The sequence below is a fragment of the Loxodonta africana genome, chromosome 6 (assembly GCF_030014295.1).
Source record: "Loxodonta africana isolate mLoxAfr1 chromosome 6, mLoxAfr1.hap2, whole genome shotgun sequence".
In the NCBI taxonomy this organism is placed as follows: Eukaryota; Metazoa; Chordata; class Mammalia; order Proboscidea; family Elephantidae; genus Loxodonta; species Loxodonta africana.
In genome coordinates this window covers 76,759,512-76,783,824 of record NC_087347.1, presented here as the reverse complement: position 1 = coordinate 76,783,824, position 24,313 = coordinate 76,759,512, and the positions used below count along the sequence as shown (strand labels likewise).

At 36.7% G+C, this 24,313-nt stretch overlaps 1 protein-coding gene across 6 annotated transcripts in view; it reads left to right on the top strand.

The window, feature by feature from the left end:
* UBR3 (ubiquitin protein ligase E3 component n-recognin 3) overlaps positions 1 to 24,313 on the top strand; it is a 234,014-nt gene that overhangs the window by 131,415 nt on the left and 78,286 nt on the right. For all 6 annotated transcript variants that reach the window (XR_010322292.1, XM_064287015.1, XM_064287016.1 and 3 more), the window contains exons 24-25: positions 5,895 to 5,983; positions 14,833 to 14,982. Coding sequence is in view for 5 of the 6 variants with exons in the window: in XM_064287015.1 (XP_064143085.1) it covers positions 5,895 to 5,983; positions 14,833 to 14,982 (239 nt within the window). In the remaining variant the exon portion in view is untranslated. The remainder of the gene's footprint in view (positions 1 to 5,894; positions 5,984 to 14,832; positions 14,983 to 24,313) is intronic.

Below are 24,313 nucleotides of genomic sequence, written 5' to 3'. Positions count from 1 at the left end.
ATCAATATATGATTACTAATTATTAAAATATAATGTTTTTAAACACCTAGTGAATGTATACCTCTAGTTTAAGAATTTTTAGGTTGCTTCTAATTTGTTCCTAAATTATAACATTTATGAAAACCTCATTTTTTTCCACCTTTCGACTTTCTTTCGTGGGACAGAGTTTTTTTTTTTTTTTTATAAATGGGATTTGTGGGTCAAAGGCTATGAACATGGTCTGGTTCCCAGTGCACGTTGTTCACCAGAAGAGTTGTTACTGTTGTACGTTGTCACCAGCTCTCCTCCAGCAGCCTACCCTGCTATCATAAATAGGATAAGATGAATCTTGAGAATGAAATGCAGCATAACTGTGAAGCCCCTGGAAAGGGTTCAGTGTTTATTAAAAGGAAAAAAGCATACGCGCTAATGAAAAAGAACACTGGTGGCACAGTGGTTAAAAAGCTTAGCTGCTAACCAAAAGGTCGGCGGTTCCAAACCGCCAGCCGCTTTGCAGGAGAAAGATGTGACAGTCTGCTTCTGTAAAGATTTACAGCCTTGGAAACCTTATGGGGCAGTTCTACTCTGTTCTATAGGGTTGCTATGTGTTGGAATTGACTCAACAGCAATGGGTTTTTCTGGGTTACCGTCTAATGAATGTTACACTTTATTTCTAATGTAATTAAACATTTGTTAAAGAAAATTCACATTAGAAGTATCATAAAAGTAAATTAAGAATTTAGGAGAGTTCCTATTTTTTTCCTCTTAGTACTTCATGAACAGGAATTGTTACAAAGAACTAACAATTTAGACGGGAGTTCATTAATTTTGAAGTATGATAGCCTAGAATTTAACAAATTTATTGATAAAATTAGGAGGTTGAAAATAAGGTATATTTTAAGTTTTTGTTAACCTCTTCTAAATTGGTGACCTTTCCTACTTGTTTTGTATATATATATACACACACATACATTAAAGCAAGGTAAACGTTCAGTAAGTCAGTTAATTTGGTTAAGGGCATTTTGTAATTTTTACAATAGATGTGATACTGGAGGACATGGTTCAGGTGCCATTTTTACAAAGGCCATAAGGATGTTGTAATAAATAATATTCTAAAAAATTTAAAGCCCCTTTTTTTTGCAATGGGTTTTATTTCCTTTGAGTGGGAATGATACTGACAAGGACCTGACACTAATTCTGAAGCAGACACAGCTAAGGATTAAGATGAATGTATGTGGGGCTTGCTGTGCTTCCCACAATGGCTTCTCAGTATATTTTGAATTTTGGGTTAAGTTTTATAATAAACACAGAATAGTTCATAAACACTTTAATGATGATCCATTTCCAGGTACCTCACCTGTAGCAAACTTGGCGTCACTTTCATAATAGATTAGCTTTCATCATAGAAAACCCGTAGATGGTTGTAATGATACTCAACTTTAGTGACTTCACACTGGGGTAATAATGGAAAATTTATGAGCTGTATTGAATCTGCCAGAACTTGTTTATGTCTTTTGTTAATGGTCTTTATTTACGTTAATGCCAAATTTTAGGAAAGGAATAACCTAGATTAAAAAAAAAATTCATGAGGGAAAAATAATGAAAATTTTTCTCTCCGAAAATCATAGAAAGCTAATATTGAAATGCATTTTAATACTAGTGCCAATCAGTTACATTTGAGGTTGTCTTACATTTGATATATGAATTTGTTATTTGAAACATATTTTATGGACATTTATTCTAAATACATGCATACATATTTTAAGTTGAACTGTAGAGTGGCATAACATTGTCTTTATTAAAGAAACAATAAAACTGATACAATAAATTTGTATATCTTCAAAGTAGTGATACAGGAGACCAAACGTGTTCTGTTCATGCTGTTGTTGCTCAAAGCATTTTTGGAGGTCTCTTTAGAATGCTTTGGGCATCTGTAGCACATTTTTGTTTTTTTCCGTTTCTCCCAGGAAAGCAAATATTTGTCCTTTGAGGATGGATTTAATTTTTTTCACTTTTTATTTTGAAGCAATCTCAAATTTATAGAAACGTTTTAAGGACAGTACAAAGAACTTCCTGAGCCATTTGAGAGTAAGTTGCTGATATGATGCCCCTTCACCCTGAACTTTATTTAGTATGTGTTTCCTACAAATAAGGGCATTTTCTTAAATAACCACAATATGATGATCAAAATCAGGAAATTAACATCATATTTGACTGTGTTTAAATTCTTGGCTCCCATTCAAGCTTTGACAGTTGTCTCAGTAATTTTATTTTTTTTATAGTAAAAGGATCCAGTCCAGAGTCATACATCGCATTTAGTTATCTCTTTAGTCTCCTTCAGTCTGAAATAGTTTCTTCAGTCTTTCCTTTATTCATGTGATAATGGCATTTTGACAATTACAGGACAGTCGCATTGTAGAATGTTCCTCAATTTGAACATGTATGATATTCCCCTTATGTTTATATTTAGGTTATGCATCTCTGGCAGGAATATTAAAGAAGTGGTGCTGCTTTCTTTTCATTACATCCCATCAGGTGTTATATGATTTTGATTTGTTTCATTACTAGTGATTAATTTCAATTACTTGTTTAAGGTGTTTGCCAGACTTCTTTACTGTCAGGTTACTCTTTTTTTCCCTTTTATAATTGATACTTAATTTGTGGAGAGATACTTTGAGACTATGTAATATCTCATTCCTCATTAACTTTCAGTTTATTCATTTATTTCATATCAGTATGGACTCATGAATTCCTCTTTTATTTTATGAGTTGTACTCTGATATGCTTGTTATTAATTTTTGATCCTAAAATTGTTCCAGATTTGGCCAGCAGGAACCCCTTTCTCTGGTTTCTGTGTTATTCTAACTTACTCCATCATTCTTTGAGCATTTTCAAATTATCTAGGATAAAAGGATGTTCTAGGCTCATCAAGGAGCTCGGCTTGGAGAATGGTGCTTAAAAACCACGATTTAGATATCTAGTGTGCTTATTGCTAATGGGGTATAGCAGTTCTTAGGCCCTTTTAATGGACAGAGGAAGAGTGTGTGTATGGGGTATGTGTGTGTGTGTAAGAGAGAGATAGGGAGACTGAGATTTATTTTTATTTCTATATCTATTGAAAGCTATAAGTTTACCCTGATATCTTCAATTCCAGTCCAGCAGTACCCTAGGGGTCATTCTTGTTTTCTTTCCGTATTTGTAACTCCTTAATCCCACAATGAGAAAACTGGAACCCATTATCCTTAATATATATTAGTTTGTTTTTTTTTTAATCAATTCTGTTGTATGTAACCAATTCCCTGTAATCTTCTCTCGCATAAATACCCTCCTTTACTGGATTGTTGAGTCCTGACACCCTGTGCTGCGCCACTGTTTCCACTGTCCATTTTCAGGAAGGGAAGAGAAAGGAAGGGTGGATTTAATTTTTGAAATGGCCAATATCATAGAGAGTTAAGTTTAATTAATAAGATGAGTGATTGAGCTGGATAATAATATATTGGCTCAAAAACAATATAAAAAGTAAGAGTTGTTGTTATAATAAGGCAGGTTTTCTTATGTAGATCCTAAATTGTCATTAAAATAAATGTTAAAGAAAGGAGTATTGAAAATCTTTTGAACATCATTGGCATAAATGTGTACATTCCCATGGTAAGGTGGACCATAGTACTTGACTTTATAGTTATACTTTGTTTAGTTCATGATTATCTCAACCAATTAGATGGGAGCAGATGTGTGAATAAAAATTACTATTAACGTCTCATTCTACTAAATGCTGTATTGCTGTATCCTTGGGTCATTTCGGATTAATAGAAAAATATTTTTAGATTTCCTGTAGAAATGACTTTATAGAACCTTGGTTTAACATCATGCTTTGACTTTTGTAGTGTATAAAACCAAAAAAAAAAAAAAACCATTGCCATTGATTCAATTCCTACTCATAGAGTTTCCAAGGAGCACCTGGCGGATTTGAACTGCCAGCCTCTCAGTTAGCAGCCATAGCACTTAACCACTACGCCATCAGGGTTTCCTTGTAGTGTATAGATATAATAAATGGACATTAAAAGGAACTGCTAGAGTATACTCTACTCTGTCCGTTAAGTTTTTAACATCCTTTTTATCATGGGCTGTAATAAATTCCTCTGAGTTTTGTTGAGGTAAAAATTTTGTCTCTCCTGATGAACTGGTATCTAACTCACTTTTAAACCTTTCTTTTTCTTCTTTCTTTCCCACTCCTCTTATTTTAAATTATTATTTTAACCTTTTTGCTGGGTAAAATTTTATGCTCACTGGTACCCTTATTAGCATCCTACAATCTAAGGAAGCCTATCTTCCATCTTTATTTATTTTTAATATTTTATTGTCATATATATAGCAAATTAGGTTCTCATTTAACAACTTCTATACATATAGGGTCACCGTGAGTCGGAATTGACTCGACGGCACTGGTGGGGGGGTATACATATTTTTCAGCAATGTGTTAGCATTCTCATGCTTTCCATTCTGGTTGTTCTGTTTCCATTAATCTAGCTTCCTTTACCTTGTCGTCTTTGATCTAGGATGAATGTTGACGTCAGGTCTCATTTAGATGATTTTTTAAAGGAGCACAGAACTCACAGGTGATATTTATTTTATGAGCCACTCTGTCATTTGGCTGGTAGGTGACCTCTGGGAGTGATTTGAATCCCAAGTTTAAAAGGTATCCCCGGGCAATGGTCTCAGAGGTTCCTCTAGGCTCTACCAATCCAGTAAGTCTGGCCGTTTTTAGGAATTTGAGCTTTGTTCTGCATTTTTTCCCCATTCTGTTCGGGACCATCTATTGTATCCCTGTTTGGAAAGGTTGATAGTGGTCGCCGGGCACCATTTAGTTCTTCTGATCTCAAGGTAGATGAGGCTGTGGTTTATGTAGCTTATTAGTCCTGCAGACTAGTTTCTTCTCCGAGTCTTTGGTTTTCTTCTTTCTCTTTTGCTCCAGATGCGTAGAGACCAATAGTTGTATCTTAGATGGCTGCTTGCAAGCTTTTAAGACCCCAGACAGTACTCACCAAACTAGGATGTAGAACATTATCTTTATGAGCTATGTTATGCCAGTTGACCAGGTTGTCCCTCGAGACTCTGGTCCTAAGCCCTTAAACCCAGTTCCCCAATCCCACAGGGTGTTTGTTTATGTTTAAGAAGTATTTGTAACTGTGCCCCCTTTTATTACTCTTACATTATTGTATTGTCCTGTTGTATTGGTGATTTTTGGCAACCAACCTTAAAATTAAATCTGTTTTAGAAGTAGATAAGGGATAAATAAAAACAGAATAGACTGAATTAATCCAGAAGAATATTTATGCTTTTTGGAATATAGTTTTATTCTTTATGCTGGATTTGGGATCTTTCAGATTTTTTAACTTCAAAGAAAATAAATCAAATTTGGAATATCCCCTTGTATAAACTGGAAGACTTCTTTTTAGCTTCTGTTCCTTCTATATCTAGTCAGAGAGACTTTTTCTTAGAGTAACAATAAATCTGACAATTCTTATCTTCTAGATTCTATTCATATTTAGACATCATAGCTTTTTCTAGTAAGCAATTTGGTATTTGTGCTGCAGACTAAATTGTTACTCTAGTAACCAATTAACATATTCTTAGGAAATCATGTTGAAAATCCAAATTTTCTATCTATCTTAATTACTATTTCAAACTTTAAAGTTAAATCTTGGCTTTTATTTTTACCTCTAAGTTGGTGATTTTCAAACCTTTTTATAGTAGAATCCTTTTAAAGACAGTAAGTGAAACTTAATGCATACTTCAGAAAACAGATTGCTCTCCACTGTGTGCTAGGGGCTTTTCATTCGATATATACCCCTGAAAAATGGTAGGTAAGTCCTAAGCACGTGTGATCCTTATCACTTTATTTCTGTTTAATCTAGGCGACAAAAGGCTAGAGAGAGGCAGCAGAAATTGCTTGCAGAGTTTGCTTCACGACAGAAAAGCTTCATGGAAACTGCCATGGATGTTGGTAAGTCAAAATTTATTAGTTTAGAATTCTCAAAATTATGGTTCCCTGACCTTTGGGATGATCTAGCCTAATCAACCATCAGTTTTAAACATTACAGACAGGTGATTTCTAGCCTTTATTTAAATAATATAGAACCCTTCTGTTGAGTTGCTTCAATTATCAGAAAGTTCTTCCTGATGATAGCAATATAGTGTCCTCTCTCTGTTCTGTTAAACTGCTTCTTAGATTTGTGAGGCCTGCCATTATACATTTACTTAATTCTGATCTTTTCCAGCAAAATTACCCTAATATCCTTAAAACAGCTTTCACATGTTTTTAGTGCCTTCTCCCTCTGTCTCTTTCCTCCATCTCTTCATTAGCATTTTGTAGGAACTTAGAAAACGTAAATAATTACAAGTAAGAAAATATTTTTACTACCAGCCTAACTTATGCTGTATACTAGCAGATCTTTGTCTAAGGACATATGCATAAAAATGCAGTCTTTACCAAAATGAAATATTTTGTACTGCTATTTTTTCTTATGAAAAATTTCAGATATACAGAAAAGTTGAAAGAACAGTATTGTGAACACCCATATACCAATAGAACCTTCATCTAGTTAACATTTTGCTTTATTTGTTTTCTCACATTCTCTGTCTCTCTAAAGTGTTAAATAAGTTGCTGACATCCGGACACTTCTAAGTACTTCAGCATACACGTCCTGTCATTTGTTGTTAGGTGCCGTTGAATTGATTCCAACTCATAGCAACCCTATGTACAACAGAATGAAACAGTGCCCAGTCTTGTGCTTTACCTCATAATCATTATGCTTGAGTTCATTGTTGCAGCCACTGTGGCAATCCAGCTTGAGTTCATTGTTGCAGCCACTGTGTCAGTCCATCTTGTTGAGGGTCATCCTTTTTTTCGCTGACCTTCTGCTTTACCAAGCACGATATCCTTCTCCAGGGACCAATCCCTCCTGATAACATGTCCAAAGTATGTGAGATGAAGTCTCGCCATCCTTGCTTCTAAGGAGCATCCTGGTTCTACTTCTCCCAGGGCAGATTTCTTTGTTCTTCCAGCAGCCCATGGTATATTCAATATTCTTAGCCAACACCACAGCAAATGTAATATGTAATACTCAAGAAAATTGCTTTTTCCTACAAAATAAAATAGTTTCAAAATATCAAACTAGATATTAAACAATGAAATTACTGAATGAAGTTTAAAATTTTTAAAAATTACTTAAATAGATCATTTTGTTCTTTAATGCATCCACTCAGTAAGGGTGTAAAGTCAAAATTCTATGTTCTTAAGTCACTTGAGAACCGTCCTTTTTTGTGAGGTAATGTTACCAGTTTGATGTAGAGTTCATTTGTTTCAGTTTATTTCCAATTTTAGGAACTAAGAAAAAAACTTAGTTAATATTTACTTATACATGTTCTCTTCTGTGGCCTCCCACCTCTAGTGAAACAAAACAAAAATGGTTTTCTAAGGAATTGATTAAGCAAGGCACCCAAGAGGAAGTTGGGTGGTGGTGTCTTGAATAGGAAAATGGTCACCTCTTCACCTGAGGAGACTGGAGGGAAGAAGGAAAGAGTGGCTGGAGATAGAGATAATAATGCCCATTAGAGGGGAAGGAAATGGGAGGTTAAGGCAGATCACTCTCGATTGCTTTAGTTTTCAGAGTTAAGCAAAAGGTATATTCTGTTGAGTGAAAAGAAATGTGACCTGAGGTTTGGAGTAGTTGTTGAGGAGAGTGGGAAATGTTCCCACCATGGCCCATTATAAAGATCGATAAGCAATGCTTAGGGCCTCGTTACATTCAGGGTCATAAATTTGAATGTCATCACTGGGCAAAGTTATTGACTCCATCTCCTAGGTCTTGCTACTTTTTGGGAACAGTTGACCTTTTTTGACAGTTGCCAGAGCACAGGAAGAACAGTTGAGGGATCAGGCAGTCATAACTGCTGGCAAACGTAGGCAATTCGCAGAAGTCATCGGGATGATGAGCTCCTCCTTTTCCCCATCCGATTCTTGCCTTCCACAGTGGTGACAGATGGGGCAATACAGATTCATGAGTACTAGGTTTATTTATTCTGGACTGTGCAGATTCAGTATATTCTTTTTATTTATAACTCAATCCCTTTCCAAAGGTATCTGTTTGACCCTGAAAACCCAGTTGATTTCATCCATTGCCCAAGATAAAACTCACAAATCTTATGTTGCTCTGTCTCTGACTACTGTTTGCTCTATTTGCATGTGGCGTTATGTGTTATAATGTTATTAACACATGAAGCAGGTCCCACATCTGAGATACTAACTGGAAGTAGTACTGATACAGTTTAATATTCATTAATTTATCGTAATTAATTTATCTTGATTTAATTTTCATTTGTCAGATTCCTTCTGTGTTCTTGCTTTATTTCATATCTGTGTTGTAAAAATGTAAGTAATCAATAGTTACTTCTTTCTTATTTTGCCTTATCTTTGCATATTAGGGATGTTCTCCTAAATCTTCTGGTCTAGTAACATAACACAGAATATTTCAGATTTATAATAAAATACTTTGCCAATCCACTAATCAAATACAGAACATTATTAGGTAAAAATTAAGTACAAAAGCTTTTCTCTCTGCAGGCAAAAGATTTCCCTCTGTGATTAGTACTCTTTTTTTTTTAATTTTTAGTGTGCATTAAGTGAAAGTTTACAAATCAAGTCAATCTCTCACACAAAAACTTACATACGCCTTGCTACATACTCCCAATTCCTCTCCCTCTCATGAGACAGCCTGCTCCCTCCCCCACTCTTCTTTTTGTGTCCACTTCACCAGTTTCTAACCCCCTCTACCCTCTCATCTCCCCTCCAGGCAGGAGATGCCAACATAGTCTAAAGTGTCCACCTGGTCCGAGAAGCTCACTCCTCACCAGCATCCTTCTCCATCCCATTGTCCAGTCCAATCCCTGTCTGAAGAGTTGGCCTTGGGAATGGTTCCTGTCCAAGGCCAACAGAAGGTCTGGGGGCCATGGCCTCTGGAGTCCCTGCAGTCCCAGTCTGACCATTCAGTCTGGTCTTTTTACAAGAATTTGGGGTCTGCATCCCACTGTTCTCCTGCTCCCTCAGGGGCTCTCTGTTGTGTTCCCTGTCAGGGCAGTCATCAGTTGTAACTGGGCACCATATAGCTCTTCTGGTCTCAGGCTGATGTAGTCTCTGGTTTATGTGGCCCTTTCTGTCTCTTGGGCTCATAATTACCTTGTGTCCTTGGTGTTCTTCATTCTCCTTTGATCCAGGTGGGTTGAGATCAATTGATGCATCTTAGATGACCGCTTACTAGTGTTTAAGACCCCAGATGCCACTCTTCAAAGTGGGGTGCAGAATGTTTTCTTAATAGATTTTATTATGCCAATTGACTTAGATGACCCCTGAAACCATGGTCCTCAGAACCCCCACCTCTGCTGTGCTGACCTTCGAAGTGTTCAGTTTATTCAGGAAACGTCTTTGCTTTTGATTTAGCCCAGTTGTGCTGACGTTGCCTGTATTGTGTGTTGTCTTTCTCGTCACCTAAAGTAGTTCTTATCTACTATCTAATTAGTGAATACCCCTCTCCTACCCCCCTCCCTCCCCACTGATTAGTACTGTTACCAATCTGTTGTTTAATGCCTTTCTAAAGTTATCAACTTTCCTATATGAAGATGCTCACTTCTACAAATAGTAATAAGATTTCACCACAGACCTATTAAAATGTCTAAAATTAAAAATCTGACAATACCAATTGCTGGCAAGGGTGAGGACAACAGAAACTCTCGCTGCTCGTAGGAATACAAAATGGTACAACCACTTAGAAAGGCAGCTTCTTACAAAGCTAAAGATAGCCTTACCATATGATTCAGTTCTGGCACTCCTAGATATTTACCCAGTTGATTTGAAAACTTATGTCGACACAAAAATCTGCATGTGAATGTTTGTAGCAGCTTTATTCATAATTGCTCAAAACTGGAAGCAACCAAGATGTCCTTCAGTAGGTGAATGGAAAAATAAAGTATCAATACTCATACAACAGAATACTGCTCAGCAATGAAAAGTAATGAGCTATCAAGCTCATTGGAAAGATGAATTTTAAATGTATATTGCTAAGTGAAAGTAGCCAATCTGAAAAAGCTACATCCTGTATGATTCCAGCTATGTGACATTTTCGCAAAGCTCTAGACACTAAACAGAAAATGCATTGCTCGAGGTCCAGGGGGGTGATGGGTGGAGTGAATAGGTGAAGCACAGGGAATTTTTTAGAGCAGTGAAACTATTCTGTACGATTCTGTAATGCTAGATATATAACACTATGTGTTTGTCAAAACCCGTAGAACTTTATAGCAGAAAGAGTGACTGTTAATATATGTAAATTTTAAAAAATCATTTAGAAAACTGAGGTTTCGCAAGATGGAATTCAGACTGTGACAAGAGGATATTACACATGTGTGAAGCAACCACACTGAAGGGGGGAGAAAGGTGCTGACTAAGTAACTTTATAAAGGAGAGGAGTCTATAAAACCAAAGGTGAAAGGAACTGTACGTAAATACTGTACTCTAGTTGATAAAGTTGTTTCCTTAACAATTCTGAAACCACTTTTACATGTATACTGAAATTGAACAGCTAAGTATATGGATGATGGATAACGGGAGCCAGGTTTCTCACTGCTGGAGTGGGAAGTTACAGACAAGCAGGAGAAGAGACTAGAATGATTAATGTGATAATGCATTAGCGTTGGAGAGATCAGCACAAATTCATGTTTAAATTAATATAGGCACAGATGGGTACACAAATACCACCTGTCTGTCAGTTCGTTACACGGTGGTGGCTTACATGCTGCTGTGATGCTGGAAGGTTTCCCACTGGTTTTTCAGATACCAGCAGGACCACCCATGGTGGACAGTTTTCAGTAGAGCTTCCAGACTAAGAAAGGCTAGGAAGAAAGGCCTGGCAGTCTACTTCTGAAAATTAGCCAATGAAAACTATATGGATCACAACTGACCATTGTTTGATTTGCTCGCTTTAGATACTGTGATATCAAATTAGATTAGAAAATGGCCCTCAGTTGGGATGATGTGTCATTGTGGCCTAAGAAGCATCTTACGAGGCCAGAGGAATGATGTGTGTCACAAAGCCCAATTTAAGCTTTGAAGGTGTGGTAGTTAAAGGATATGTAAGTACCCAAGGGAACACATGTCTTCCATCAAAGGGGTAAGCACCTCCAAAAGTAGCTACTTCGCTGAGAACTTGAAAGATACAGCTGGTATTGACTTGGACTGAATTCTGGTATAAGAGGGGGTGAGCTCCAACCCATCCCTGAGTGCTCCTTCCTGGACGGGCCTCCAGGATGGTTGGAACACTGCCCAGCTGCCCATGCCCTGAACTTGTGTCGTCAAACTTCCCGGCTGCTTTACCCCATAAAAAAAAAAAAAAAAGTGTCCTTAAACTGCTGTGCATCGCTTGCTTGGGTAATCATCGTGCCTTCTACCATCCTCAAATCACAAAAGGGAAAGCCCTCTGATCAGGAGGTAATTCTATCCTGATCGACAAAACAGATACTCACCAGGAAGAATCAATTTCTGGAGGACAGCATATTGGGTGAAGTAGAGGGATTGGCACAGTAGCAGTGGTGTTGGACTCAAACATGTCATTGATCATGAGGATAACACAGGACTGGGCAACATTTCATTCTGTCAAACATAAGGTTGCCATGAGTCAGAGTTGACTCGACCACAGCTATCTGTGTATCTATGCATGAGCTAGTATACAAACATGTATTTCCTTGCTCCGTCAGCTGAGAAGGTCTACAAGCAATGATATTCCGGTAGAAGCAAACACATCCAATGCCTATAGCTTGGTTTCAAATACCGTTTTCCAATAAAAGGAACTAGGGCTCCTTGGAGAAATGGTTGTTTCTAGGACTGGGGAAGGAATATGCAAGATGAGCCTAGAGCATTTTGTAGTGCCAGAAGGTAAGGAAGGTCTCAAAAACCCCCAGTGATGGGAGAGCTGTGTTAATGGGACACAAGGCAACTGAAAGCACTCCCAATGGTCAAAGCTGGGACAATTTCAGCAACAAAATAAATGCAGTAGTATTTCATTATGACCCTAAGTATAAAACAAATATTTGAGTCCGTACTGATATAAATAAATGATTGAATAAATAAATGGGAGAGTAGGCATATTTCTCATTCAGAAGAATTCCGAATAACTTATGTAGGTACTCTGCTCTCAAGGAGGTGAAACATAACTCGCTGCTCCTTATGTGTGACTGTATATAGTGACTTCCTTCGAAAGAGTACAGTATGGAAAAGGGGAAAAAGTACTTTACACTACCTCGGCCAGGTAATCAGATTAATATCAACAATGAAAAGTTATGTTGATGGTATGTAGCTTTGATATGATATGATGAAAATGACACTTTACCTCTGTGGTCTTCTTCCCTAAAATCCATAACCTCAGGCCGATCATGACAAAAACATCAGACAAATTCAAATTGAAGTACATCCTATTAAATACTCACCAGTACTCTTCAAAGCTGTCAAGGTAATCAAAACCAAGGGAAGTCTGAGAATTGGTCACAGCCAAGAGGAGCTTAAGGAGACTTGATAATTAAATATAATGCGGTATCCCAGATGGGATCCTGGAACAGAAAAAGGACATTAGGTAAAAACCGAGGAAATCTGAAGAAAATATGGACTTTAGTAAAACGGTTAAAAATTAAAGTCTATTGTGTGCCCTTAAAACCAAATAAAATACAATTTTGAGTTAGTTTGTACAGTGAAGAAAATTCTCTGTGCCTCCCGTAAAGTGCATACCACACATTTCCTTGTGCCACTGTGTTTTGCAGTTAACTCTTCCCCTAGGGAGGTCTAATGTTTTCAAACAAAAGATATTTCACATTATTTTGAGGACACTAACTACATCATTCTTGTATCGCTTGTTCATTCTGCCCTCCACCCATCCACAAAACTCCATAAACATGAAAGCAAAACATGGAGCAAAAAGATTTTTTATTGTTTTGCCAACAGCTTAGATTAATCCAATGAATTTGTAAGTGTAAAGGTTAATAATAAAGGCAAAGGCTATTTTTGTAATTAAAGATGAATTTTATGTGAAAATAAACTCTAAAGCTCCTTTAACCAAAATGAGGATAATAAATTTTTGACGTAACTAAAATAAATTAAAAAAAAAAATTTTTTTTTTTTTTTTAGTGTGTACTCTTGAAGTGGAATTGTAGTATTTGTGAATACTGAAGTTTTTGCTCTTTGACGATATTAAAATTAATGTTGTAGAATAAGTAGATATTAAAATGCTGCCACCGGGAAATGATTTTTTAATTCCTTAAACTAGAAAATCTTCTCAGTGGAAACACCTTTACCACTTTAAATATTAGCTTTCGTGATTCACATCTTAGTAGGGTAGAGCACGTCGGTTCTTCTACGTATTGTAATGAGCTTGTGATAGAATCATGTCAGTTAGCAACTGCTGTGCAACAAACCACTCCAAAATTTAGTGATTTAAAACAACAACCATTTATTTATTATTTCCCATGAATCTATGGGTTGGCTGGGTGTGTGAGATAGGGTTGATGAAATTATGTTTCTTTGACACAATAGTATGAGATTGAAATATTTGATTACTCTTTAAGCCAGCTATTTCTGCATTCTCCTTTAACCTGAGGGTGTCAGACTCACCTCCTCTTTTCTAAAGTTTTCTGTGTAAAATCCAAAGTAGTCTCATGTCAAATCTTAATGGCCTCTGGTACTTTCTTTCCTGTGAAATCTTTTCATTTTGACTCATTAGTTTCATTTTTACAAAGATTGTACTTTCTGGTTTTGATTCTATTAGTATGTTGTTGGTTTTTTTTTTCTCTGATTTGTTGGCTTCTTTTTTATTTCTGTTAATACCAGGTAGTATCCAAAGTTTTATTTTAGATTTCCTGCCCCCTTCCCTCTCAGTCATTGTTAATAAATATCAGATATATGTTTATTTTATCTGCAGAATTCTTGATAAATAATCAAAACTTTCTCTGACATATATATATATAATGTATTTACTTAGATATGCTTTCATCTGTTACATATCTCAAAAATCATTTCTCCCCCCCTGGTCTCCCCAGTCCGCTCTAGTCACTGCTTTGTCATCAGGGGCAGCATCACTGATCTTCGTGAAGTTAAGGATCTTTATCTGAAAGTCATTTTTAACTCAATATTTTATTTCTTGTTGTTACTGAAACTCCATTGCCAGGACATTGCTGTTATTTTCTGTAATAATGTGCTTTTAAAATTAATACTTAATAAACCAGTCATATCTAAACCATTTCTGTACATAAATGAACATCTTTTGATAATTATCATTGGAGAGATATAATTACTAGAATTTGGAGTAAGGGAGAAATTCTTTCTTCCTTGTTTACATCCTCTTTCTTTCTAAGATTGCCATGTTATTGTAAATTTCCCCTCTAACGTGCCTCAAGGAAAAGAAATGAGGTCTCCTTTCTTCTTTTAAAATGTTATAGTTTCCCTTTTTTTTCATACAAATGCCTTTGCCTCTATGTTTTTGTTATCAGTTTTATATGTGAATGACTCAACAACATCAGAAGTGTATTTGGCCATATGTTCTTTGAAGTCTTTCTTTATATCAACTCTGCATTTTTTGTTGAACCTTTTTCTGAGTAAATGTTTTACTTTAGCAAGATTTTTTTTTCATAGTTATTACTATATAAGTTTATTGGTAATGAAGTTCAAAATTATTTGAACTTGACCCCCCCGCCACCACCACCACTTCATTGAAGAGAGATTTTTCTCATTAGGAATTAAGAACTGTAACTTTTTTTCCTTAGACTCTCCTGAGACGGATATTCCTATGGAGATAACCACAGCAGAACCACAAGTTTCTGAGGCAGTATATGACTGTGTTATTTGTGGACAGAGTGGCCCCTCCTCTGAAGACCGACCTACAGGATTGGTTGTACTGTTACAGGCATCTTCAGGTAAAATCAAAGTAACTTTTTCAATTGGAACATTTTAGAGCCAAAGTATATACAACAGATTAATAAATATCTGTATTAAATGAAAGCTATATCTCTGCCTAGCTATAACCACAGATCTATATAGCAAGGATTGATTTAGATCTATATAGTGAGGATTCTTAATCTCGTTCTATATCACTTTACTAGGCAGGACTCTTGAAAGAAGCCCTTAACAGAGAGGTATCTCTATAAGTTATATAATCTTTTTTCTTAAAGTGTGGCTTACAGTCATATTATTGCGTGTGATGGTGATGGTATATTATCAATGCTAGATGGTCAATAGCTGAATTAAGCTTTCTTGGCAATTTAATTCTTCTAGAACATGGAAACTTCTTAAGCCCAGAGATACTGGCAATTTGAGTATTTTAAATTACATGTAGCTATGCCCTTATTTCCTAAGCTATTGGAGTAGTAATTTTTGAAACATCCTGCTGATCGATACGTTTGCCAACCTATAGTTTTAAAAAAAGTTAGCACAAGTAGTGGGATATATGTTTGCCCACCTTGATTTTCTGCCTCTCAAATTTCTTGTGAAGTTGCTTTCCCATTTTTAGTGCATGCTGCCTCCAGGTGGGGTCCTGTGTAACTGCTAGAAATGGGCATGTGCTACACAGTACTGTTTTTATGGGGTATTGTATAAGGTGTTGCATCCTGAAGGTGTGATTGTATAAAACTTTTGTCTCTTTTGGCTTTTGTACAGTGAGATAAGCCTTGTAAGTATATTTCCGTGTTCCTGTGTGTTATTTGGAAGTTGTGTTTCTCGTAATGATTCCATGCTTGCACGAATACCTCATTTTCAGGTGCCATATATCGTATGTACCTGTCAAGGGATTTAGAAAGTGATGCAGTGTACAGAGGGAGATATGTGCCCCACGTATTATGCATCAGAATCTGCATTTCATTACAAATTTCAGAAATGCTCCTTAATTCAGCATGCCTTCCATTAATGAAAAAACATGGTATAAAAAAAATTAATTTGTACTTGAAAGAGTTAAAAAAAATGTGAAAGATTTGACTGAATGCTGTCCATCTTCTCCAATACCAAGATATTTTGAGATAGTGGTAACCTTTACATATTCTAGTCCTAATGAATTTAATCCTTTTCAACAGGAGCATGTGTGAAGCAAAGACAAAACAGAATTCTTACATTTTTCTCCCGAGCATTTACTTGCTAAATAAGTGTGGTTAAGTGTAAAGCATTAGACATAGAGACTCTCCTGAGTTCAAATACAGGCATTGCTTGACTTAATTTGGCCAAGTTTGTTTCCTTCTTTTAAATATAGATAGACTGTTGACGTCAATGGATTGTCCTGTTGATTAAGTAATGTAATACAGGCAGAAAGGATAATTGTTATATCTTATTGATGGATGGACCCTTTTAATCAATACTTAATGTCCTTTGTTATAACAATTTTTTTAAGTCTATTTTGTCTTATATTAGCATAGCCACCCCAGCTCTCTTGGTTGTTTGCATGGAATACCTTTTTTCCATGTTTTTGTTTTCAACCTGAATATGTCTTTGGATCTAAAGTGAGTCTTTTGTAGATAGCATATAGTTGGATCATGTTTCTTTATTCATTCTGCCCATCTCTGCCTTTTAATTGGCAAGTTTAATTTATATTCAAAGTAATTACTAATAAGGAAGCACTTCTACCATTTTGCTCTTTTTTTTTCTCTATGTCTTAAACCTTTTTTGTTCCCCTTTTATAATTAACTTTTTCTAGTGTGCCATTTTGATTCCCTTCTCATTTCTTTTTCTGTATATTTTTTAGTTTTTTCCTTAGGGGTTATCCCGAAGATTATAGTTAACATCTTGCTTTTCCAACAGTCAAATTTGCATTAATACCAACTTAGTTTCAATAATATATAAAAACTCTGCTCCTTTACAGCTCTGTCACCTCACCCTTTTATGTTTTTCTCTGAATGCCTGCACTTTTCTACAAATATTCTAAAAATCTCAGTCTACAGTTCTTTCCAAATGTTCATCTTATATATTTTTAAATGGCACTGTGAGAATAAAAGCATGGATTTTAACTTTGGACATCCTAAAGTTTTGCAAAGACTGTGGGGATTAATGGAATGGGAAGATTATATAATACTGTTCTCTTATGGAGAATAGAAGCTCCCAAAGTAAGTATTCTTTGCAACCGCCATTCTGTGCAATAGTGAGGTAACAGGTAAATAAATACCTGTACAGGTAGACAGAACTGCTATAAAGACCTTTAACTTAAGCTGTGTTTTTAAGGGTTTCTAATTATAAGTCAGAGCCCTGGTGGCTTATGGTTAAGGGCTCGGCTGCTAACCAAAAGGTCAGCAGTTCAAATCCACCAGCCACTCCTTGGAAACCCTATGGGGGCAGTTCTGCTCTGTCCTATAGGGTCGTTATGAGTTGGAACCAACTCGATGGCGCCTAACAACAATTATAAGCCTGTAATCAGTACAAGTCAAGCATGTTAGACTAAGAGGAGAAAATGTGGGGCTTTTCTTTGGTATGTGTTTTCAAGACCATGCCAATAAAGAATCAGGCCTATAGCAATAATCACACCTTAGCACCCAGGTCTTGGTCTCCAAATACTATTTTCCACTAAAATGAACTAAGACTTGTTAGAAAAATGGCTGATTTCAGGGCAGGGAATGTGTAAGACAAATTCAGTATAACTTGTGATACTAGAAAATACAGAAGTTACCAAGGCTACTAGTTTTGTGTTAAAAAGACTTGGGAGACAACTTGAAGAGAGTTCCATTGAACAAAGATGTAATAATGTGAGCGTCAACAAGAAAATTAATTGTAGCAGAGTTTACACTGATACAAATAGGTACTAATTAGTTATTTTTAGAATATGATAAAGAACCACCATCTCAATATTATGAGCATTAGTAAATAAGGGAAAGAATACAGCATTTTCCTGCCTTCCCTATACAATCTATACTTCAGAGTAACCAAATAGCTGATGAGAAATTTTGCAGGGGTATTATAGCTAATAAAGAAAGAAGGAATGAAAGAGAATTTGAAATCCCTGATGAACTGATGGATCTAGGACATAATCATCAATGGTTGCTAATATATCAAACAGGGAGAAAATAGATTGGACAGAGGAACATATTTAAATCACCATGAAGGGATGCTTTCAGGAAAATCCAAACTGTTCTTCAATGACCTGATTTCTTCAAAAAGTAAAATAATGCGTGGTGGGAGAGGCCAAGAAGAGGGAGTTAAAGCAGAAGCCTATTAATTAAAAGACTATAAGGGGACCCTACAATTATTAAATAAATAAATAAGAGACAACTGGGGAATTGGGAACACTGGCTAGATATTTGATGATATTGAAGAATTTATTTAGTAGTGATTATGGCCATGTGTAAAAAAGTCCTCTCATTTAGATAAAAATACTGAAATATTTATAGGTGAAATTATATGATGTCTGGAATCTGCTTGAAAATAATTTGACGGGGGAGGGAAAAAATAAAGTAAGAAGAGCCATGAGTTAATTACTGTTGATGAGACATGAGGGCATGAGGGTTCATTTTTACTAGTCTTTTTGCTTTAGTATACAGTTAAATTTTTTCATATTCACATGTAAAAAAAAGAGATGAATCAAAATAAAGAAATCAGAGGAGAAAAAGAGTGGGGAGAGGGTGTCAGTGAGTAGATGAGCCTCAGAAGGAAAGGAAAGAAACAGCTAAAAATTTCACCTGCTAGAGTTCCCAATTAAAATCACTTTGAGGCAACGGGTTTTTTTTTTTTTTTTTGAGATTTAATGCTTTTTAATGTTAGTTTCTTATTTTCTTTCTATCTCTGAAAGATAAGACAGCTATGGTAAAGTGGAATTACCTAACAGTTATTGTTTTAGCTAGTGTACCAAATTGTTAAAAAAGGGATTAAATAACATAACAAATAAAAGCAATTTTAAAAATATTAAATGAGAGCAAGTTTGGAATAAGAATGGAAGCTTCATTAAGGCAGAGATTTTTTTGTTTTGTTTTATTTCTTATTAGAACAGTGCCTGGCACCTAGATGCTCAGTAAATATTTGTGGAATGAATGAATGAATAAAACAAAACATTAAGTTGATTATTACAGTTTATTTTTTGACAAGTAATGGAAAGTCAAATCCAAGTAAGCTGGTTTCCTGAGAGTAGTAGAAAAGAAAAGTAGCTGTGATGATGGTAGGCAGAACTCCCACACATTTCCTTTTTAGTAGACATTTCTGGTTTTGACAGCTCTACTGCAGTGTCCCACTTATCAGGCTTCCGAAATCAATTTCATTTTTGACAAGAGTAACAGGAGAAGAAACTGATTTACCAGGTACCATATTTTGTAAACATATATATGTACCTAACAACAGAGCTCCAAAATATATGAAGCACAAACTGACAGAATCAAAGGGAGAAATAGACATTTTTACAATGATAGTTAGAGTCCCATGATGGTAAAATTGGTTAAGACCCTTGATTGCTAACTGAAAGGTTAGAGTTTCGAGTCTACTCAGAGATACCTGGGAAGAAAGTCCTGTCAATCTACTTTGAAAAATCAGCCAATGAAAACCATGTGGAGTACAGTTCTACATTGACACATGGAGTTGCCCTGAGTCAAAATTGACTCAACACAACAGCAACTGGTTACAATGACAGTTGGAGACTGCAGTACCCCACTTTCATTAATGGATTAACAACTAAACAGACCAATAGAGAAATAGGAAACTTAACATTTATAACTAGACCTAACAGACATATATAGAACACTTAACCCAGCAACAGCAGAATACTCATTTTTCTCAATTGCACATGAAACATTCTCCAGGATAGGCCGTATACCAAAACCAAACCCATTGCCTTTTAATCAATACTGACTCATAGCAACCCTATAGGACAGAGTAGAACTCCCTGATAAAAGTTTATGTGATAGTTAAAGTTGTGTGTCAGCTTGGCTGGTCCATGACTCTCAGTGACTTGACAGTTGTGATCTAAGTTGGCAGTTATGTAATGATGTAATTACCTGCATGATGAGTTCTGATATAATGTGATCACCTCCATGATGAGATCTCCCATAAACAGCCAGTCAGTTGAAAGGGAGTTTCCTTGGGGGTGTGGCCTGCATCCTATATATATGTATGGACGTCCTGGCAAAGCTTGCTGGCTTTTGCTTGCTCTGGATCCTGCATCTGGCTTGTCGTCATCTGACCTCCAATATTTGGGACTTGAGCCAGCAGTTTTCCATATTGCCCGCCTATCTTGGGATTTGTCGGCCTCCACAGCCTGTGAGCCAGCAGCTTGCTGTCTTACCTCTTAATCTTGGATTTGGTAGCCTCTGCAGCCCGTTGAGCCAGCAGCCTGCCTTGTGCACTGCTGATCTTGGATTCATCAGCTGTGGCAGCTACATGAGTCAGGAGAAGTCTCCAGCCTGACACCTGACCCACGGACCTAGAACTTTCCAGCCTCTACAATCTTGCAAGCCATTTCCTTGATATAAATATCTGTGTCTTTCTCTCTATGTATACACACATACATACACACATACCTGTTGCCATTGAGTTGATTCCAACTCAGAGTGACCCTGTAGCATATATGTGTGTGTGTGTGTGTATAAGTATATATATATATGTAGACACATATATACATGTATATATTTATATATATGTATATGTACATATGGAAACCCTGGTGGCGTAGTGGTTAAGTGCTACGTCTGTTAACCAAGAGGTCCAGCAGTTTGAATCTGCCAGGTGCTCCTTAGAAACTCTGTGGAGCAGCTCTACTCTGTCCTATAGGGTAGCTATGAGTTGGAATCGACTCTATGGCAGTGGGTTTGGTTTTTTGGTATATGTACATATACACATGCTTTACTGGTTTTGCTTCTCTAGAGAACCCACCCTAGGACAGTTTCCAAGGCTGTAATCTTTACATGCGCAGACTGCCACTTCTTTCTCCTACAGAGTGACTGATGGGTTCAAACCACCGACCTTTAGGTTAGCAGCTAAGCACTTAATCGTTGCACCGCCAGGGCTCCTTCATAGACCATAAAACAGGCCACAAAACAAGTTTCAATAAATCTAAAAAGATTGAGGTAATCTAAAATATCATCTCCACAATGGAATGAAACTAGAAATCAATAACAGAAGGAAAACTGATGAAAATTCATAATATGTGGAAATTAAAAAACAAACACTTGAACAACCAGTGAGTCAAAGAAGAAATTACAAATGAAATTGGAAAATAATTTGAGGTGGATGAAAACACAATATACCAGGGGAAACAGTGCTCAGAGGGAAATTTATAGCTGTAGAATTTACATTAAAAAAGAAGAAAGATCACGAATGAATTTACACTTTAAGGAACTAGAAAAAGAAGAGCAAGCTAAACCCAAACCTAGTAGTATGAAAGAAATAATGAAGATTAAAGTGAAAATAAATAGAGAATAGAAAAATATACAATCAATGACACCAAAAGTCCATTTGTTGAAATGATGAACAAAATTGACAGACCTTTAGCTAGATTGATGAAAATAAAAGAGAAGACACAAATTACTAACATCAGAAATGAAAGTGGGTACATTACCATTTTCAGAAATGAAAGTGGGGATTATAAGAGAATATTATGAACAGTTGTACACCAACAAATAGATAACCTAGATGAAATGGATAAATTCCTAGAAACAAACTACCAAAACTGACTCAAGAAGAAAGAGTAAATTTGAACAGACCTATAATAAGAGATCGAATCAGTAATCAAAAAGCCTCTCAACATAGAAAAACCCAGGACTAGACGTCTTCAATGTTGGATTCTACCTAATATTTAAGAATTAACCCTAATCCTTCTCAGATTTGTCCAAAAGATAGAAGAGGAGGGACCACTTCCTGACTCGTTCTGTGAGGTCAGCGTGACCCCTGAAACCAAAACCAGATAAAGACATCACAGTTTTTTTCTTATAGCAGGTATTTTTTTTTCTTGATCCAAGATCCAGTCAAGGGTTATGTATGGCATTTATAATTGTCATTTCTTGTTAGTCTCTTTTAATCTGAAACAGTTTCTTCTGCCCCATTTTGAACTTATGTTTTATAATATTGACAGTCTTCCTCATTTGTTCTGTAGAATGTCTCAGAATATGGATTTGTGTGATTTTTTTCTTATTAGGTTCAAATTAAACATTTTTGGGAAGGATACTGTTGTTGTTAGATGCTGTTGAATCAGTTCTGACTCATAGTGACCCTATGTACAACAGTGAAATGCTGCCTAGTCCTACAGTATCCTTACAGTCATTGCTATGTTTGACCCCATTGTTACAGCTACTGTGTCAATCCATATTGTTGAGGGTCTTCCTCTTTTTCGGTGACCCTCACTTTACCAAGCATGATGTCCTCCTCCAGGGACTGATCCCTCCTGATAACATGTCCAAAGCAAGTGAGACAGAATCCTCACCATCCTTACTTCTAAGGAGCACTCTGGCTGTACTTCTTCCCACAGATTTGTTTGTTCTTCTGGCAGTCCATGGTATGTTCAATACTCTTTGCAAGCATCACAGTTCAAATGCATCAATTCTTCTTCAGTTTTTCTTATTCATTGTCCAGCTTTCACATGTGTATGAGGCGATTGAAAATACTATGGCTTGGATCAGGTGCACCTTAGTCCTCAGAGGGACATCTTTGCTTTTGAACACTTTAAAGCGGTCCTTTGCAGCAGATCTGCTCAATACGGTGCATAGTTTGATTTCTTGACTGCTGCTTCCATGGGTGTTGATTGTGGATCCCAGTAAACTGAAATCCTTAACAACCTCAGTATTTTCTCCATTTATCATGATGTTGCTTATTGGTCTAGTTGTGAGGAGTTTTGTTTTCTTTATGTTGAGATACAATCCTTACTGAAGGTGTAATCCATCTTCATCCGTAAGTGCTTCAAGTCCTCTTCACTTTGAGTAAGCAAGGTTGTGTCATCTGCATAATGCAGATTGTTAATGAGTCTTCCTCCAATACCAATGCTGCATTCTTAGTCATACAGTTCAGCTTCTTGGATTATTTGCTCAGCATACAGATTGAGTAAGTATGGTGAAAGGATATATCCTTGATGCACACCTTTTCTGATTTTAAACCACGCAGTATCCCCTTGTTCTTTTTGAAGTCTCCCTCTTGGTCTATGTACAAGTTCCACATGAGCACAATTAAGTGTTCTGGAATTCCCATTCTTCGTAATGTTATCTGTAAGTCAAATGTCTTTGTGTAGTAAATAAAACATAGGTAACATCTTTCTGGTATTCTCTGCTTTCATTCAGGATCCATCTGACAAGGTCCTACATAGGTGATATTCCTTCCCGTTGCATCACATCAGGAGGTTCACAGTGTCGGTTTGTCCCATTATCAGTGATGCCAGCCAAGGTTGATCATTTGGTTAAGGTGGTAGGTAATCTATATTGTTAGGTGCCATTGAGTTGGTTCTGACTCATAGTAACCCGGTGTATAACAGAATGAAACGTTGACCAATCCTGTGCCATCCCCCCAATTGTTGCTATGTTTGAGTCCATTGTCGCAGCCACTGTGTCAGTCCATCTTGTTGAAGGTCTTCCTCTTTTTCACTGACCCTCTACTTTACCAAGCATGTTGTCCTTCTCCTGGGACTGATCCCTCTTGATAACATGTCCAAAGTAAGTGAGACGAAGTCTCGTCATCCATACTTCTAAAGAGTATTCTGGCTGTACTTCTTCCCAGACAGATTTGTTTGTTCTTCTGGCAGCCCGTGGTATATTCAGTATTCTTCGCCAGCAGCATAATTCACCCTATCCACCACTTGCCTGTCAGTTTGCTGTACTTTGATGGCTTGTTTGTCTTTGTGTTGCTGAAAACGATGCTACCAGTATTTCAAATATCAGCAGAGTCATCCATGGTAAACAGGTTTCAGCAGAGCTTCCAGACTAAGACAGTCTAAGAAGACAGACCTGGCGATCTGCTTTTTTTAAAATTGTGCTTTAGGTGAAGGTTTACAGAGCAAGTTAGTTTCTCATTAAACAATATACATATCATTTTGTGACATTGGTTGCCAACCCCATGACATGTCAACACTCTCCCCTTCTCGACTTTTGAGTTCCTCCTCATTTCCATTTGTCCAGCTTTCTTGTTCCCTCCTGCCTTCTCATCCTTGCCCCTGGGCTGGTGTGCCCATTTCGTCTTATGTACATGGTTGAGCTATGTGTATTATTGTTTGTTTTATGGGCCTGTCTAATCTTTGGCTGAAGGGTCAATCTCAGGAGTGACTTCGGTACTGAGTTAGAAGGGATTCTAGGAGCCACCCTCTCAGGTTTCTCCAGT